The 15,383-nt window shown below is 29.8% G+C and overlaps 1 protein-coding gene across 1 annotated transcript; it reads right to left on the minus strand.

Annotated features, from left to right (window-relative positions):
* Positions 1 to 900: 900 nt before the first annotated feature.
* On the minus strand, positions 901 to 3,812 carry LOC105162277 (NAC domain-containing protein 92). Its single transcript, XM_011080282.3, has 3 exons — positions 3,425 to 3,812; positions 2,276 to 2,556; positions 901 to 1,852 (listed from the first exon to the last, which is right to left on the minus strand). The coding sequence occupies exons 1-3, from the start codon at positions 3,645 to 3,647 to the stop codon at positions 1,178 to 1,180; spliced, it is 1,179 nt and encodes a 392-aa protein (XP_011078584.1). The 5' UTR covers positions 3,648 to 3,812; the 3' UTR covers positions 901 to 1,177.
* Positions 3,813 to 15,383: the final 11,571 nt, after the last annotated feature.

Raw genomic sequence — 15,383 nt, forward strand, 5'->3', positions numbered from 1 at the left:
TTTTTTTGGTAAACGTAATTTTCATTAATAAAAGAAACACATAATAGTACAACAAAGTTCTTCAATTGTTTTCTTTTTGTTTTCTTTTTCGAAAGATCAAGGATCGCATTGCCATTTTTTTACTCAACGGGGTTTTGTGCACAGTAGTAGTATTTTATAAAAGGATAAAATATAATTAACTACTTAACCAGTGTACAGTTCAAAAAAATGATCTATTTTATTACAAATATAAAAATAATGACTATATAGTTAGCTATGTAAGAACAAAGTTAAACTTGACTGTGGAGCTTTTGAGCTAATATAAAGTGTAAGGGATCCACAGACAACTTTTATTATTTCATAGGAAATATGAGAAAAATTATAATTTTACTCGTATAACTATTGGGACATGACAATTTTAATTTTGTATGAATTTATTTTGACATTTATATCCTATAATTGAAGGACAAAAATGGCTGAAATTTGTTAAAATAGCCGGAAAAACTCACGTGACATGTACATGTCGACAAACTTAACTGGATGTACTTTTTTTATTATTTTAATAAACTTCGATCATTTTTGTCCTCAAATGCAAAATAGTTACAATTTGCAGGACAAAATTATCAAAATAAAATCGTACCCGATTAAAATTGTCACTCTTCCATACTTATGGAACTAAAATTACAATTTTCCATATGAAACATTCTAGTGGCTTGTTAACGCCAGCTTGTCTGAAAACGTTGACAATTTCTAACCTAAATTATTGACCAAATCCACATTGGAAATTCAACTAAGAAAGTTTTCGAAATTAGTTCCAGTCATGAACTTGAAAAAGAAGTGGTCACATAACTAAAGTTTCAATTAATTATATTATTACAACTAGTTTACAAGAGGTGTGAAAGAATCAGCAGCAAACTAAGATGAAAATGACAAAAGAACTAATTCAACTGCTAAAAATGAAAGAATTGACATATATAAGTTTACACAAAGCCACAACCTTGTCAGCAAATCACCATATACGCCTATTATATCTAACATCAATCGACAACGGACATCGAAACCTCCTAAAACAAACGATAACGAAATTAGTACTATGTACATTAGTCTGCGAATCATGTAATGACCCACTCATTAATTCCAGCAGGACTAAAATACTGGCCTGCGGGCTTAGAGAATCATACTCGTATATGTCTATTCTTTAGCAATTGCTCCACAAGTCATCCAAATCCGAGATGTCAGGACTAAAGCCGAGGCCATTGAGTTCTTGATCAAACGCCTTCTTGCTCTCGATGTCTCCCTTGGAGTGCAAGGACGTTATCTCGTTGCCCATGTTCTCGGTGCTGAGTCCCGTCTCCTGAGAATGGCTGATCACCGAGTTGTTAGTGGAAAAACGCTCCATTTTTGGTGCTACTAGCCTTAAATTTGCATGGTCAGCTCCTTTGAAGGGAAAGACGGTCGTAGGGTAGCCGGAGATGATTGGGCCTAATTCGTCGTGATGCTGATGAGCATGAGACAACGATGCTTGGTAAGGGAAGACGGTTGTCGGGGGACTAGAGAAGGGGATGGTGGGGTGGAGATATGTGTAGGTTGGGGGAACAAGGAAGTGTTTTTGGTCATATTGCAAGATTTGGTCATTTGAGATTAGTCTTGATACTTTGGTTTCATGTTCATGATGATCAGTGTGATGATCTGCAGCTGCAAAACTTGAAGTAGGGATTTGATCATTGGAATTGCAAGTGTAGTCTGTGAGTGGAGGGAGTGTAGGGCTGTCCAAGAGATGATCCACAAATGAGTCAATTCTTGCTAGTTCCACACCTGGGCTTCTTCTAACTGCTGTGTTCTTGTGGAAGACTCTACACACAACCCATTCCTCCTGCCCATCACATGGTACAAAATCACATACTTTTTTCACTACTAAGTTCCTTCAAATTGGCACAAAAGAAAGAAAAGAATACTTCAAATAGGGCAGAAAAATAAATCAATCTATTCGATACTCTATTCGAACTGTCCATCTGAGTAATTAAATTTGAGGGCTAAAAACGCCAAATTATCCGTGCTCGATTCATATTTAACTCAACTAACTCCCGTCCAAATCCGACTAGGTTAAAAATCATACCAAACATATATGCAAATTAACAAATTTAAACAGTAACATGTTCGACTTTCCACGACTCCTTATATATATACGCGTGATTTCAAGAATATATATGTACTTAAAGGGGAAGAATAATTCATATAAAGGAAGCCAAAAAATGGCAATTAATTCCTTTTGAAGAGAGTAGATGGAAGTAAGTACCTTTGCTGCCCTAGAGAAGTTATAGTTAGAAAAGTTGCCCTCCAGCCTGTATTCATGCATCACCCAATTGGTCTTCTCTCCTTTAGGAGCTCTCCCTTTGTAGAAAACAAGGGTCTTTTTCATCCCAACAAGGCTGTTCCTCCCCTTGCTGATCTCCTTATCCTTCCCAGTAGCCTTCCAGTACCCTGATTCTGTTGCTCTATTTGTTCTCATCCCTGTTGGGTACTTCCTGTCCCTCTGGCAAAAGAAGAACCACTCTTTTTCTCCCATCTTAGCCTTCTCTGCACAATCAAACCAGCTAACATGTATCAATTTTCACTAATATTTCGGTCCGATCTCACATCTTCTATTCTATTTAATACATACGCACCACATACACCAAATCACGCTTTACCTAATGATCTCAAAATTAAGAAAGTACAACACATTTAGTCTAGTAAAGTTTAGGACTAAATGAGTCGAGTTTTTCTTAAATTTTGGTACTATTTTAAAAATTGTATATATCAGAGGACCAAATATTGCACCACTAAAGGAAATAAATTATAGAAGTCGAGTATATATAATTAAATGAAGTAAAAGATGCAATATATAAGATTTGCAATATGATCAATTTAGTACTGTAAGATTTGTAATAGAAAATCCAAATCCCGAATCTAAGTATATACATGTATAACATTATTTCCTGGATCTAGAAATTGAATTTTTTTTATTTTTGGATTTTGAATTTTCCATTAAATTATATTGGAAAGTCTTCTGAATTATAACTACAACTTGATAATATATATATATATATATATGTGTTTGATTTATATATATTCATATTGAGATAAACTATTTCAACTTGATTAGTACGAAAATACACACATGTTCTCATGAATTGCTTAGATATTAATTCAAACCTCCTAATAATAATTAAAAAAAAAAAAAAGATTATAAGCTATGATTGAAAAGAAGTAGACAAAAAGTGTTACTTTCCCACAGCTAAAATGATGAATCTTTTCAATTACTTTTAGTACTTGGAAAGATCATTTACCAACTTTTTCACATAATCATATCAAAGAAAAGCATCATTCATCATTTCAGATGTTAACACATGAAAGAAATATATATATATGTATATGTATGTATGTATGTGTGTATGTATATTACTTGGCAAATCCCAGGGTTCACACTTGTTAAGATCAGCTTCTCCGATAGCTCTAGCCGTGAACCGTCGATCGATCACCTTCTTGATGAGATAGTGCATGATGATCTCCTCATCGGTGGGATGGAATCTGAACCCCGGTGGAAGCTCCACCACTGCATACTCCTCGTCTTCCTCGCTGCTGTTATTCACCGCTGATGGACCTGCACCACCATACCCTCCTTCCATTCTTTCCAACAACAACAACAAAACCTCTCTCTCTCTCTCTCTCTCTCTATATATATATATATATGTATATATATAGCAAGAAAGTAACTAAGAAGATCAAATTTTGAACCTAGGAACTGTCTGAAAGTAGAAAGGGGAAATGGAGGAAGCAAATGAGAAAGAAGAAGAGATTGGATGGAGGGTTGTTGTTATATAGAGACTTGGGGGGTGGGGTGGGTGGTGGGGGGGAGTGGATGTTGAAGTTTCTTGGTGAGAAAGGAAAATGAGAGGGAAATTGTGGTGGGAATGGAATTATATTGCTAGTAAGGGACGAAACCAGCTGAGTTAGACTTTTTCATTATTTTGAATTAATGAATTGCAATGTAAGTTTACTGCACTGAAGCTATGCTCTAGATGTGGGCTTGTTCAAACACTCCAAATTTCTAATCTCAATTCAACCCCAATATTTTACCCCCCACCATCCCTCTAATTTACTCTGATTCTTTGCCCTTTTTATCTTATCTCATCCAAGAAAAATGATATAGAATTATAGATCTGATTGGGACAAGAATTTTTTTATTTTTTATGTATTTGATTGGATATGTGAGATAAAAATATAATGATGATATTTGATATGATATGTAAATAGTTTTTTGAGTCTAGTGCAATGTGTTTGAGAAATTTTATACGGAGACGAGATATTTTTCTTGCAATTAAACAGACTTTTTGTGTTAACTGGAATGGGATATTTCTCCCAAGCAAGCACAGACTAAGGCAAAGAATTCTTTATCTTATGTTTCGACTTGATCATTGTAGTTCTCAATTATTCATGAGGTAGAGTTTGAACTGAGATTTCGTCATTTGATGTGAATGTATAGTATGTTTGGGCAATTATATTGATTAAGTTGGATGATATTACAATTGATTATTTTAATCGAAAGTTGGGGGGTGGGGTGGGGGGAATTGTAATGAATAGTAAATTAACAATACTATGCAGTAGCTATTAACTATTATGATCCCAATTGGAGGTCCAGGTGACCTCGAGGGTGGTCCGATGCAGAGATGTTTGAAACCTAAAAAAGACGAACATATATATCTTAAGGCTTGCTGGAAGGTCCTTAGCCAAGATTATTCGATACTTAATTTAATTAGGTGCAAGATTAAGGAAGAAGATAAATAATATTAATATTCTCTAAGCTAAAAGTGACGTACCTTTTTCAAAATAGCTCTTTATGAGTATGGATCCACGTAGAGTGATCTTGGCCTTCCAAGTATGGCCAGGTCTGATCGAATCAAATGCAAAGCGATTCGATTAAAAATACGTGGATCCTAATCCTATCGAGGTATTCCGCATTTACAGGGGTACTTTTGTCTTTTCATCATCTTTCCAAATACATCCCTATCATATTGTTTCAACTTTTTTTTTCTTTTGTCATAATTAATAACCATGGAATTCAATATTGGTTTATTGTACTACAACATTCAAAGAATTTATTATTTTTCACATCCTCTTTAAATTCATGGGCTCAAAGATGTTGATGGTGGATGCTGCCATCATGCTGATGATGACCATGCTTTCAGATGTGGGGATGGGGATGGATGTGTGAGGGGGAAGATACACGTTTAGCCAACGCGGAACACTGCGGAAAATGCCTGGATTTGTGTTGTTGATGGTCATTATGTTAATTCCAGATTTATGTAATAATAGTCAACATCCAATACACATAATCCACATATACATGAGAATATGCCTTTTTCATTCATTATATATCATATTCTTTAGGATAAATTAGGAAAAATAATATTTTTCGTCTCATCTTACTTATTTTTGGCATATTAATTATGGGATTTTCACTTTTGATTCTATAATTTTTATAAAATAATATTTTCTATCTCATAACACATTTTTATTAGATACTTTAATGGAAAATACCATATCTTTAGCACGTGGGTTTTAGGGCCTTTACACTTTTAGTCTCATTGATTTCAGGACTCTCACTTTTCAAACACTCCTTACACTTTACAAACACTCCTTACCCACTATAAAATTACGTACAAAATATATCCCTTGACGGGTATCAATACAATATATCAGGGGGTGTTTGTATAAAATTTTGCTATAAATAGATGGTATATTTATAATTATAATTATTTATTTCTACAAATTTTTATTTTTTCACACTACAATTATTTTTTATATATTTACAGAAATCGCGTGCGATAATAACTAATTAATAACTTATTTTTTAAAAAATAGAGGCAAATTTATTAGTGAAGAAAGAAATTATTTTATTGACAAATTAAGAGTGAATTAAAAAAAAGAAATAAATAAATAATAAATGGGGCAGAAAGCAAGGGTTTTGGGAGAGTGATTGATGGGTGTTAGACACTTTTATTTAAATACATAATTTTTTAGTTTAGGTTTTTTTGACTTTAGGGAAGGGGAAAACCACATCAAATTAAAAGATTAAGCTTCAATCTTCATCTTTCTCTCTGGGCTGACGTCACCCTATCCATTCTCTCACCTCACCCCTCTCCTCCTACTTCAGATAAATTGATCGAATCAAATTTAGAAATTTAATAGACTTAAAGGCAATTTTCGTCCCTTAATTTCAGGTCATTCTCGTTTTAGTCCCCTAAATTACTAGGGTTTTATTTTAGTCCCGTAAAATTAAAAAATCTCAATTTTGGTATAAATTTGATCGGAAAGTTGAGTTACTTGTGATTGGCTGAAAATAAAAGGCTTAAAGGCAATTTTCGTCCCCTACATTCAGGTCATTCTCGTTTCAGTCCCCTAACTTCAGGCCATGTCTTCACCACATCATCTTTTTTAATCAACCACATGCAAGCCCCAATTTAAAAAGTCACATGCCTGGCATGTGACTTTTTTCGGCAAGTGACTCAACTTTCCGACCAAATTTGTACCAAAATTGAGATTTTTTTTAGTTTTACGGGACCAAAATGGAAGCCTACTAACTTAGGGGACGAGAATGGCCTGAAGTTAGGGGACGAAAATTGCCTTTAATCCAATTTAATATATACTAAAATCAAATTGAAAAATTCAATTTTTAGTATCGATTTATGGAATCGTACGAATATCGAAATATTATTTTTATGTGTAAGTTAATTAAATTTATACTATTTTCGTTATTCTGAATTACTGAAAGATAAAATTCTTAATTCTAAATTTTAATTTTTGACAACTTTTATATGTTTCTTACAGAAAAAATAGATATACTGAAATTCGACCCCCAAATATCTAAAAATTCAATCGAATTATCAAAATCGAACCGATTAATTATTTAATTTGGTAGTGATATAGTATTTTTGCGTGCTGAATTTTTTATTTAATTACTATGATTTCTATTCTATTCGATTAAGTTTTACCGAATGAAAACCACTAGTTCTTGCTATATTTGTACGGACATGAATACAGAAATACGAACACGATACGATATGTACATGGAGTAGAATAATTTTTAAAATCATAAAATATAATACGGAATACAAATTAATATACAATATTACATGTATATATTTATATTGTTGAATTATAAAAAAGAAAAGATAAATTGAAGCTTTAATGTAATTATTAGAATACAAATGAGCATTAGGCGCTAAAACACATTATTACTTAAAATTTCAATAATTTGTAGTCATAAGATACAAAATAATTAGCCGAATTACATAATAATAATGGTGAGATAAATTTACTTTTATTATCAAAATACCACAAAGTTTTTCTCTTTCTTTCATTTTGCTCCAAATATTTAGATACAATATTAATTAGGGGGAAAGTGCAAGTAACCCCTTTGTGATATCGCAAATGCGTAAATTACCCCCTTATGAAAAAAATAAATAGTGATTGATCTTCCTGTATTTTTTAAAATACAACAATTTATCTTCCTATACTTTTTAAAATGAAGCAATTTACCTCCCTATGTAAGGAGAAAAATTGTTTCACTTTTAAAAAGTACAGGGGGGTAAATTACTATATTTTTTTATATGGGGTAATATGCTCATTTTCAATATCACAAGGGGATAAATTGCTATTCACCCTATTAATTAGTATCCTTTGCCGGATCCAAACGTATCGAAAGTACTTTTAATAATAAACACATATCTGGAATTATTTTCTCTTTTTCCTTATAAAAAAAATTAAAATACTTATTAAAAGAAATATTATTTTTCACTATGGTTAATTAACATAGTTAAAGACAAAAAATCATGGTGGATACTAATTAATCGCGGCTGCGCAACGGCTATTAGCCGTTGTCTTTGCAAGCGACGTCAAAACATTTGCTACGACTTAAAAGTACGACAAATATTTTGACTATAGTTAACACCATATCGAGATATATGGTACTTAAAATTTTGAATCAATTTTATCTGATCATCGCACATAACATTGATTTATTTTGATTTTTAATGTACAATATCAAGAGCATGGAGGACGGCTATTTTAATATGAGATATATCACATGAATCATAAATATCAAAATAATCGAATAATCTGGATGAGTTGACACGTATTAGGATTTCAAACATACTGCACCAAATTGTAATGATTCAAAATGAATGACGTGGATCCAGAGTTGAGTATTTTTGTGTTTTGAGTTCCTAAAATGGAGAGGACTCGGTTTTACTGACAAAACGTGTCGGTGCCTTATTATGTACGTACTCGTCAAGGAATTTTACAGTTAGTTTTATATATTTTTATTATTATTATTATTATTTTTTAATCAACTTATTCAAAACATAGCGATGTTTTAAAATTTGAATCATTGATCGAATAAAAAAATTGATTGAGACAAGAGTTATTGGTTTAATTGCCGAGTGAATCTAAGTCAAATAAATAATGTCATAATTATGTTACAATAAAAATTAATATATTAGCCAAAATTTGATAATAAAATCAATATAGAGTTTTTAGGTCAAGAATAAAAGTAAAAGAACTCTGTAATAAAAAAAATAATGAATTATTTACCATTATATTAAGTTATGAATGAATTTTATTCCCTTTAAATAGTTAGCATGCCCCATTCTTAAAATAATAAATGAATATTATTTTATTAATTATGATCTAGTAACTTAGGTAGTCATAGAAAATAAAATTTTGATTAGATTATGGGATTAAAACTTTGTTAATTTATGAATATATAATTCAGTTAATTATTATAATGTGGGTGTTGGTTTATTGGGACTTTCCTCTATTTTAATATAGAATGTGTTCAATTTAATTTGTGTCAATTCTTGAAAATTCTAGAAAAGATCGTGAACTTGCCAGTTCACTTGATTCGAGACTGAATCAATTCGGTGACGGTTCAATTAGCCTAGTTGATTCGGGCTGGGTTTTAAAACATTAGAGCAGATAATGTGTCTAGATTGGTTATTCAGACGCGAAGGTATGTTTGTTTTGTTTTTGTTCTCAACTATTGATTTTTAAATTAAATTTTATTTTTGTATCGAATAATAGGTTAAAAATAAGAATATATTTGGATCAAGTATTACATATTAGTACATTTTGTGAAAGTGTTTTTATGAAAAAGACGTAATAGATCGAAAACGTATTCGGACTAAAAAGTTATATAATATATATATATTTTTTTTTAACAAAAAGACATGATCGAATGAAAATATATTCGAATTAAATATTTTTTTGATAGTATATTGTATGAAAAAAAACGTGATTGAATGTCTTTGTGTTGTGTTATGCGATAGTTTTTGTACGAAATATATATTTTCATCATGATATTTTCTAGTAATTTTTTTGTATAAAAAAACTGTAGTATTTTATAATAGTTTTTATCTGATTAGACGAGATAAAATGAATTTTCTAAAATTTATGGTCAAATCCGGCAAAAAAGAAATCAAAAAGCTTAAATAAATATGAGCGCACAATATTGAAAAAGGCTAAATATATTTTACACTGCTAAAGTATATATGCTATATCCATCAATTACTTCTGTTGGACTAAAGAAACTCACTTGCTTTGGATTCACTGATTTTGGAGTGAACTAAACCCAGTGGCTCAGTAGCCTTTCTTTGTCAATTGGATCCTGGTTCTAGGGCGCCCTAGTAAGTTGAAGAGTCGCCTTCCCTTGTACCGAGAAGCAAGTTCAGACGAAGGATAAGGGGCTCGTCTATTAGTTGCACTCCTAAGCCAGTGGCTCAGTAGCCTTTCTTTGTCGATTGGATCTTGGTTTTAGGGCGCCCTAGTAAGGTGAAGAGTCGCCTCCCCTTGTACCGAGAAGCAAGTTCAGACAGAAGGATAAGGGGCTCGTCTATTAGTTGTTATTAGTTGATGGGGCTATCTCAGATATCTCGACTAAAGAAAGCCCTGTCTTTGAGATAATCCTTAAATTAAAGATAAATAGATAGAAATAGCATGGACTATTAATAATATGATATACATATATATATATATTCACTTTAATATGCTCTATAGTAAAATATATTGGTTAATTTGACTTTAAATTTTATTCAACTACATTGTTACTAATATTGGATTAGTAAAAATTAATCAAGTAGAAAATCATTATTTCAAATTTGATGTATATATAGTCGTATTGATCTACTAAAGGTTTATAAATTCAATAATATTAAATTAACGAATAAAATTGTATTTTGATGCATTAAAATTTTACCCATCCGATATATGTACCTACAGGTATTTTAGGATATAGGCTCTATCCATACCCAAAAAAATTATATTAATAGGTATGTATCTGACTTTGGGTCTAATGTAAAAGTATTAGGTATGATTTTGGGTCTAATTATTGTCAAATCTGACGTGTTGAACTTAAGGTTATGTTAAGGGATGAAATAGAATTAGTGCTAGGGAAAAAAGAAAAGAAAAGGGGGGAAAACACCCATTTACCCCCAATATTACCTCACTCGGCATTTGAACGTCAAAACAACAGGCTTGATGGGACGTGCAATATTTTTAGAATTACAAAATAGTCCTGTAATTTTTTTATGTATTATGCGATTTTGGTCCTTTCGATACTGAATTTTTGCAAAAATTGTCGAAACAAATTATGCTCACTGGCGATGTTGGTATTTTTATCATTTATCTTTTAAAAGGTTGCAAAAGAGTCTTGTAACTTTTTGACATTTCATAATTTTGGTCCTGCCAGTGCCAAATTTTGCAAATGTTGCTGAAATAAATCATGTGCCACGTCCCTTTTCTTTTTTTTTTTTAATTTTTTGTCCTTGTTGACAAAAGTGAACCAATCAGAACAAAATCCCATTTTAAATGAACCCTGTGAGGCCCATATAATCTATTCCAATGAGTTTTGCAAACTGACCAAAATTGCGAAATGTCAAAAAATTATAGGACTCTTTTGCAATCCTATAAAAATAAAGGATAAAAATGTCAAAGTACCAAAAATACAGGGAAAAAAACATATTTAAGTCATTATTATCATTAAAATTATATCTAATATAATGCACAAACACAAGTAAGAAGTTCATAAATTTATCTTACTCCGAAAGTACTATCATTGATCTTCTCAATACGCGTCCAAAACTTCAATATGCATATTTATACAATCAAATTTCAAAGAATTATTTTGCATTTAATAAATTTATATTAATCGAGTATTAATTTATTAATTAAATAAAATTTAAATCAAAGTAATTGATAAATTTTATTATAGAGAGGAATTTAAGTGGATATATCATATTATTAATAATTAAGGATATTTTTGTTAAATTTCCTTTATTCTAAAAAATTATCTCAAATATCGAAAAATAAGTGAAGATTTTTTCAGTTTAAGAGAGTAATTGATGAGAACGACGTCCTTCAAAAGTATGTAATATATCAGCCCGATAAAAACGACCCTTTGAAAATGAAAACAAATGAGACCTGAACTCGTCAAATTACTGACATTTGGATATTTTTTAAGGTTTTATTTAAATTGATACAATTGAAATTATAGATTTCAAATTCTAATAACAAATTCTTTGAATTGTTTTGATCATTCTAAAATCAATAAATTTCACATTTGAATTGTATTTCAGCGCACACTAATGAATTTTAATTTTTTTTATATCGAGTCATTGAATTTTATTTAATTAAAATTCTTTCTACAAATTCAAATCCACTCATCCAAACGCAACTTGACATAATTTTTGCAGTAATATTTTCTATTTTTTCTCTTTTTTGATGATTATAAAATATAAAAAGTCAAATTGGTAGATATAATAGTTCTATTAACAAAATAATAAAATATAAAACTATATAAGTAAGACTTTACTGCACCCAAAAAATAAATAAATATACAATTTAAAAACGGCCAAATTAATTGACTTTATTTTGTATGTTAGGTAGGGATGTGGAAAATTGAAAAAAATTGGTCCCTAATCCCTCACTAGCTGTCACTGCACCAATTGATGAACAGTCAAAAGTAATTAATATTTTAACAAAGTTTCGTACTTCTGTTATCTTTCACTTTTATCTAGAAGGTAAAATTTATTTAAGATTAAGGGGTGTTTGGCTAAATTTATTTAAAATATTGTATAAATTGTATATTTTTTTAAAAAAAATTAAAGCTTATGAAATATTATATTTTTTTAGAAAAATAAACTTTTGAAAGTGTCGGATAAAGTAAAATTATGAAACTCACAAGACGATATAATAACGATAATTATGTAATTAATATGATAATCATTTCTTTGGTTCTATAAAAGCTCGTTTTTCTTTTTTTTCAAGAATTTTACCAAACTAATTTTTAGGGATAATTACACTCCCTTTCCATGAGGTTCAGTGTAACTACACGTAGATCTCATGTGGTTTGAGAAATTACATCTAGCATCTCTCAAGTTTGCTTCCATTTAACAAATAAGTTCCCCTATTAGTCAAAATTTACTGAATTTTTTTTATATAAACAAAAAAATTGAATTCAAATTGATATTTACCCTTGATTGATACTGACTTATTACAAATTAAATAATTTTTTTTCCGACTAAACTACCCTTGTAACGGTAAAAATATATCTATTCACATAGATAAATGCGTGAAGATGTATGAAGGTAATTTGTTCACAAAAGATTTATTTAACCTGCAATAAATCAGTATGAGAAAACTAGAGGTAAATACAGATTTTTTTTCTGACTCTTTTGTTAACATAAGCAAATTCTGTAAATTTTGATTAATGGAGGGACTTATTATTAGACGGAAGCAAACATCAGGATTATTAGATGTAATTTCTTAAACAACAGAGGATTTACATATAATTACATGAAATTTTAAAAGAAGAAAATATAATTCTCCCTAATTTTTAATATTTTATGAGCATTCATATATCTTATAAGATATTTTAAAAAGCCCGACACTATCTCACACTTTTGTCTCTGTCATTGGGTTTATTATAACACCCTTCCTTGGTAGGTAATTTACTTGTCTAGATTTTTTTTTTTTTTTCTAAATAAATAAATTTTTATTTCCAAAACTACAATCTTTATCGAAATAATAATGTAAATCATTATTTCTGAGCCACTACAACGATACCATAAAAATATAAAAAATAATCTATATTAATATAAAAAAGAAAAAAAATTTACATTCACAAATGATAATTAACGATACCGCTGTACCAATTTTCAGGAAAACGAAACATATCTTTCAATTGATAAGGTAAACTAACTTATTCAACTTTTTAATTTTACATTAATTGAAAAATTAGTTTTTTTTTCTTTTTTCTTTTTTTTTGAATGTATTGGTTTATTTATAATATATTTTAAAATATAAAATATTATTTATTATATGTACATATATATTTATATTAAAATTTCTTAAAATAAATTTGCAAAATATAGGGACATCATAATAGAGGTTTATATTGAAACAGTGATATGCTAAATTACAAAATTTATTACTTTATTTTATCCCACCATTTTCAATTTTTAAAATAAAGTGAAATTTTCAGCAGAAACCTGAAAAAAGGGCTAAATATTGTTAGAATTTGAATATATTAATTTCAACCATCAATAATTAATATACGCCAATTATCAATATCAAATATGTATTAATTAATTAATAATTATTATTGTACTAGATTAACGACTACTATTAAATTAAATCAATATCTATACATTAACAAGACTCGAACTCATAATCTCTCTTTTTTTGTTTTTTTAAGCGATGAACTATTTATTAATTGAAATAACTCGATTACCATAATTCCTGTCAAATATCAATACCTAATAAAGATAATTACAACAATCATACCCTGATCAATAATATCAAAAAAATAAAATATAATCAATAATTACTATTACAGTATGCAGGAGAACAACATTGCACACATATAGAGAGGTTTGAACCCACGATCTCTAAGATCATACAGCCAAAATTTCGACAACTATGCAGGACTTCATTGATGAACGCATAATTTCTTAGTCATAAAATCACAACTTCGTCAACTAAGTCGAACCTCATTTACCAAGAAAAGTAAAAAAATGGCCCAACATGAACATGTACCAAATCTCACACCTTCTATCCATTCAACATCCAATAGACATTATTTCTTACAAGCCCAACTAGTGTGTGTGTGTGTATATATATATATATTATATACTTGATGAATATTTCTAGAAAATTCTTGCAAGCCCAATGAGCTGTGTCTTTATCTAGCAGCTCAAAGCCCATAACAATAAAAAAAACTGTAGCTAGAAGCTGTTCTTGGAGTGACACGACAACGGCGACGATGATGTCATAATAATACACTACAAAGAAGTTAATGGGTTATTTTTTATTAATAAAAATAAATAAATTATATTAATATAATTTAAATTAATATATTAATATTATTATTACGGTTCGTGGTTAGAAACTGCGATTCGAATTAAAAAACTTTTTTTTTTTAGAAATATTTGTGCCCAAGTAGGGGTTTGAAACCCACTACACCAAGTCAAACCGCGATTTGAGCACAAATTTTAAAAAAAAAGTTTTTAAGATTATTGTCAAAATATTTGCTACAAATTCACTCTTAAGATCACTCATGTTTTCTTTTTCATAAAAGCGCTGATTACATTATTATATCACTCTTTCAGTAAATCGGGTGATTCAAAAATACATCGATTCGGTCAATACATTAATATAATAAGGAATTATGAAATAAATCACAATAAAATCACATAAAATCAAATATATATCCACATGTAAAAGGTAAAACTCGAACTCATGATTCCGAACTTATTCATTAAAGCTCAACCATTAAGCTAAGACATCATCGACAAAATCAATCACATTTTAAAAAATGAGAACTGGCAACTTCTCCGAAATGTATTTCTTACACTTTTATCACACAGGTTCCTCAGAGATTATATTTTTCAATTTCAGTCTTACGATACTTTATAATATAATTCTATCAAATATATTTTATAAATACAAAAATATATCCCCGAAAATAAACACTTATTAAAAAATGCATATTTTAATAAATTTTCATTTCAAAAGTACTTGCAAACGTGCAGTTTGTCTAGTGACAGTATTGCACCTAGAGGTAGTTGTATTCCTAGGGCACAAGGTTTCCAAATTTGTAAAAGTGTATATATACACATTCTTGGCCTTTTCTCCTCATGAATTGAAAAGGCATACAACTTTCTTATTTTGTGGTAAGTTGGTGGGGATGCAATGCAGGGGAAACTTCGATGTATATATGTTGTTGTAAGCAAAGTTCACTTGTCTTTCTCCATTTGCATATTTACCATACATCACATGCATAATAGTATTCATTTATATAGTACATG

The sequence above is a fragment of the Sesamum indicum genome, linkage group LG5 (assembly GCF_026168435.1).
Source record: "Sesamum indicum cultivar Baizhima isolate 11 linkage group LG5, ASM2616843v1, whole genome shotgun sequence".
NCBI classification, from domain to species: Eukaryota; Viridiplantae; Streptophyta; class Magnoliopsida; order Lamiales; family Pedaliaceae; genus Sesamum; species Sesamum indicum.